Source organism: Engraulis encrasicolus, chromosome 4 (genome assembly GCF_034702125.1).
Source record: "Engraulis encrasicolus isolate BLACKSEA-1 chromosome 4, IST_EnEncr_1.0, whole genome shotgun sequence".
Taxonomy (NCBI): Eukaryota; Metazoa; Chordata; class Actinopteri; order Clupeiformes; family Engraulidae; genus Engraulis; species Engraulis encrasicolus.
The window spans coordinates 44375367-44379709 of record NC_085860.1 but is presented as its reverse complement, the minus strand read 5'-3'; the positions used below and the strand labels follow the sequence as shown (position 1 = coordinate 44379709).

The 4343-nt window shown below is 51.0% G+C and overlaps 1 protein-coding gene across 1 annotated transcript in view; it reads right to left on the bottom strand.

Moving 5' to 3' along the window:
• Positions 1-3232: 3232 nt before the first annotated feature.
• The window catches only part of rgma (repulsive guidance molecule BMP co-receptor a), an 18691-nt gene continuing 17580 nt past the window's right edge, over positions 3233-4343 (bottom strand). Inside the window, exon 4 of the mRNA XM_063197488.1 lies at positions 3233-4343. This exon is cut by the window's right edge and continues 168 nt beyond it. Coding sequence (XP_063053558.1) covers positions 3750-4343 — 594 coding nt within the window. The 3' untranslated portion in view covers positions 3233-3749.

The following is a 4343-nucleotide window of genomic DNA, read 5'->3' as shown; positions in this document are numbered from 1 at the left end:
CGACCTTGCCTCCTCCACTTGCTTCTCGTCATGATGACATCACTGACAACAGCATTATATTTCAATATCTTGCAAAAGCTCAATTGTTAAGTCTTTTTCTCATTTGCAATTGGGATGGTGAATGAAAAACAGTTCCTCAAAAGTTGTTGTGGCGAGGCTGACAGCTGGGAAACTTTATCGTTTTCTCCACAGAGGAGGGGCCAGGAGGCGGGACGAGGAGACAAGCACAAGTGGAGGAGCCTAATGTGTCTTCTAATGGGCTGCAGTATCCACACTGCCAGGCTGAGCACACACCACGGGCCAATTTCCATCAGCAAATCTACTTGCAAATCAGGGAAGCGACATGCACTTTCAACTTGCCTGGAGTGTTGATCTAAGCAGTGAGTGCATCACAATGACCTGATAACGCTGTTTAAAACATGGGAGTGGGCATGTTGTGGTAACATTAGCATCGATATTACTACAGAGTCACCCAGAAGCAGAGAAGGTGTTTGACATAATACAGCAGGTTTTTTAGTGCTAAAAAAAACATCTGAACTAACCTCACCCCCCACGCTCCACCCAGATAGGTTTTTGTTTCATTCTTTTCTTGAACTCTGACTTCATATATCTGAAAACAAGATGGATCTGGCGGAGTGAGGGGTGAAGGATTGGAGTAAGAAAAACAACTCCGACGCCTCCTTGATATTGGAAGTAGTGGTGAGGATGACTTGTGGATTAGTAGAGCTTGGCACGCACGCACGCACGCACGCACGCACGCACACACACACACACACACACACACACACACACACACACACACACACACACACACACACACACACACACACACACGCACACTCGATAGATATCCTCTTGTCTTGTGTGTACCGCTGCGCACAAACTCAAGTCCATCCATTGATTTCATTTAGCAGCACCTTCCAGTATTATTGTACATACACAATCAGGATGTCTGGTTGGAGTCCAAAATACTTAAACGAACCACAAAGGTTCTCAAGGAAGAAGAAGATGATGAAGAAGAAGAGACGTAGTGGAAGAAAAGAAAGAGGAGAAGGATAAGTGAGAAGTGCACTGGGGAAAGGGAGTAACGGGAAAGGGAGAAAAAAGCAGAGAGAGAGAGAGAGCACGAGAGAGAGAGAGAGTGAGGGGGATAGAAAGAGAAGTCAGATGTTTTTGGGGAAAAAGTGTTGGCACCAAGGCTGGTTCTTTGGCAAAGTGCCTCAGCCGTAAATTCACAGATCTGTGGAGTTGTGAGTCAGGAGAGGCCTACAGCACAGCACAGCACAGCACAGCACAGCCACGTTGACACCACCCAGCTCTTTTGCTTTTTTCAAAAATACATTTTTGTCAAAATAACGAAGAGAGTTTTGCACTGCTGGAGGGGCCAACAGAGAGCGAGAGAGACAGATGTGGCTGCCTAACCATCAGACATACGGACTCACTACACCCACTCATACACCCACACAAACACACACACTAGAGGCCTCGACAAAGAAAGAGAGAGAGAGAGAGATAGTGAGAGACAGCGGTGTCTATCTGGCCATACGATGGGTTAACTGTCTTTTGTCACCCTGGCCAGTTATGCTCTGTGCTGGGCCAGCTTCTCTGCATCAGTGGGTGTCTCTCACAGACCACTGGGCAGCAAACTGGATAAAAAAACGACCCCACAAAGTTGACCAAGACCACCATCAACAATCACAGAGAGAGAGAGTGAGGGGGGTTCTGGCAGTCCATGTTAGATTTAATTAATCAAGGCTTGTCTTTTCAGTTGATCGATGTAAATTGCGATTTTCGAGGGGAAAAACATCACAATCTGTAAACATTAGAGTTATTCGCATGACTGCATGCCCTCTCAACGCCTACACCGAATGGGAATGCTCTGGGCTTGCTTTTCGTTAGCGGTCCAACAACGTCCAAATGAACTCCAATCAAACAGCGCAATAAATAGTTTCAGGACTGAAACACCAATGCAACGTGGGGTGGATTTCATTTTTTCTCTGAAAAAACAAATAAGTCTCTTTGACGCTGTTATTGACACATGGAAACGGTGAAGAAGTTTTTTTCCCCCCAATCTGTCTGCCAATAAACTTTGGCAAAGGCTTCTGGCAGACCAAGGCCATCGACTGACCCCAGACCACCAAGCCGGTGCTATATTAAAACTGTGGGTGCAGTATCAAGACATTAGCAAATAGGCGCCCCAAAGACAACTCTAGAACTCGAAGACACACACACACACACACACACACTAACTAACTATAGAAAAGGATCTGGCTTCACAGCCAATTCGTCCACTCTACAGACAAGTGGGCTTGTTGCTGTAACGCACAGCTGGCTCATTGGCTGCCCCTCTCTGACATCCTATTGGCTAACAGGCTGTCTCTGTGACGTACCATTGGATAACATGCTGTGTCTCTGATGATTCATTGGTTGGCAGGCTGCCTCTGTGTCTGTGTCCATGTGACTCTCCCAATGCTTCTCCTTGGCGGAAGGCTAATGACCTCTCCTGCAAGGGCCACCCCAGCCCTTGCCTCCCAAATACCCCTCAACTCAACTCCACTGGTATCCAGTACCTAAAATATGATCAATTCACTCACACTCACTTGGTACCAGTGAGGGAGGAGATCCGATCATCCATGAAAATTCAAAACAGAACACAGGATGCAAACGTACATAGGGAGGATGGGGGAAAGAGGAGAAGAGGGCAAATGCACACTGACACACACACACACATATGTATGTTGTCCAAAGACGGGAGTCTTTCAAACGAGAGAGGAGGAGGGGAAAGAAAAGACACCACACACTCTCACACACGCGCGCACACACACACACACACACACACACACACACACACACACACACACACTGTCAGTGTCCACATGTCCCATCATTCTGCAGATCAGATCACAGATCATCCCCTCAGCAATCATCATCTCCTCTGCCAAAGCCCACACTCCGCACTCTGTCTCTCCGGGAATTAGGGATTAAATCCGACATCCATCGGCCAGACCAGCTCCTGACAGGCCAAGGTGGGGAAGGATGGGGTAAATGTGTGTGTGTGTGTGTGTGTGTGTGTGTGTGTGTGTGTGTGTGTGTGTGTGTGTGTGTGTGTGTGTGTGTGTGTGTGTGTGTGTGTGTGTGTGTGTGTCTGTCTGTGTGTGTGTCAGGGTTTGGGCAGGGTGTCCTTCAGGAGCCCAACTAAGGGAAGGTGTTGACAGACAGGAGACACGAGTCTTTCTCAGCTCCGACAGACAGACAGACGTACAGACAGACAGACGTACAGACAGACAGACGAAGAGACAGACAGTGATGGCACTGTTCCCCTGGCCTCCACACAAAGACCAGACGTCCAATCACACACACTCTAGTCTGAGGCTGGAATGAGAGTGACGACCTGGCTCTCTCCCGCGGCCTTCCTGGATCCTTTTCCTCCACGCCACACCACCCACTGCACAAACAGCCTCCCTCGGACTGGAAACGAGGGGTGGCGGTTTGAGGAACTCTGGTACAAATGCTGCCACCAGAACTTGGAACTTGGAACCCCGGAAGCGGAAGCCTGTGGCAGACTTGGAACGCGGGCGGCCCCCTTGCCCTTGCGACCGGGGAATGCGACGTCCCTTTGCGTTGTGTTGCCCAGGCACACACACACACACAGAGCTCTCCCACAGCCATCACACCATGATGAAGATGAGGAGGAGGAGGATGATGATGATGAGCGCGCTAACAAGCTAGCTCGCTAGCCCGTTTGCGGACTAGAGATGCGTCGAGCAGCCCTCCGTCCACAGCACCAGCAGCAGCAGGTTGAGCAGCAGAAGGAGCACGCCGTGAGAGTGCACCGCCACCCTGTGGCTGCCGCCGGCATTACGCATGTCCCTCTCAAAGATGTGGTGCTTGTCCTTGTTGGAGTGCAGCATCTTCACGTCCTCCAGCGCGTAGAAGGCCGCCATGGTGAAGTTAATATCTCCGGACAGGAGCAGGTCGAACACGCACGAGTGGAAGTACATATCTTCCACTGGGAGGCGCTCTTTGCACTTGGACAACGCCGCCTGGTAGGTGAAGCCCGGGTGCGAGCCCGGCCGTAGCCCTCCACCCCCACCGCTGCTGCTGCCTCCACCCCGGCTCTGAGCCTGGCTCTCGGATGCAGCCGCCGCCGCCGCCGCGTGGGCCCTAAAGCTTCGAAAGTCTATCCTTTGGCTGGTGGGGCAGCCGTGCAGGCACAGGTACAAGTCCTGGTTGTCCTGGTCCTCCACAGAGTGCACCACCTCGTCCGGCATGCGCACGGCGAAGGTCAGGTAGCGGCCCACCTGCCGGACGACTATGGTGGTGCCGATGTAGCGTGCCTGGAT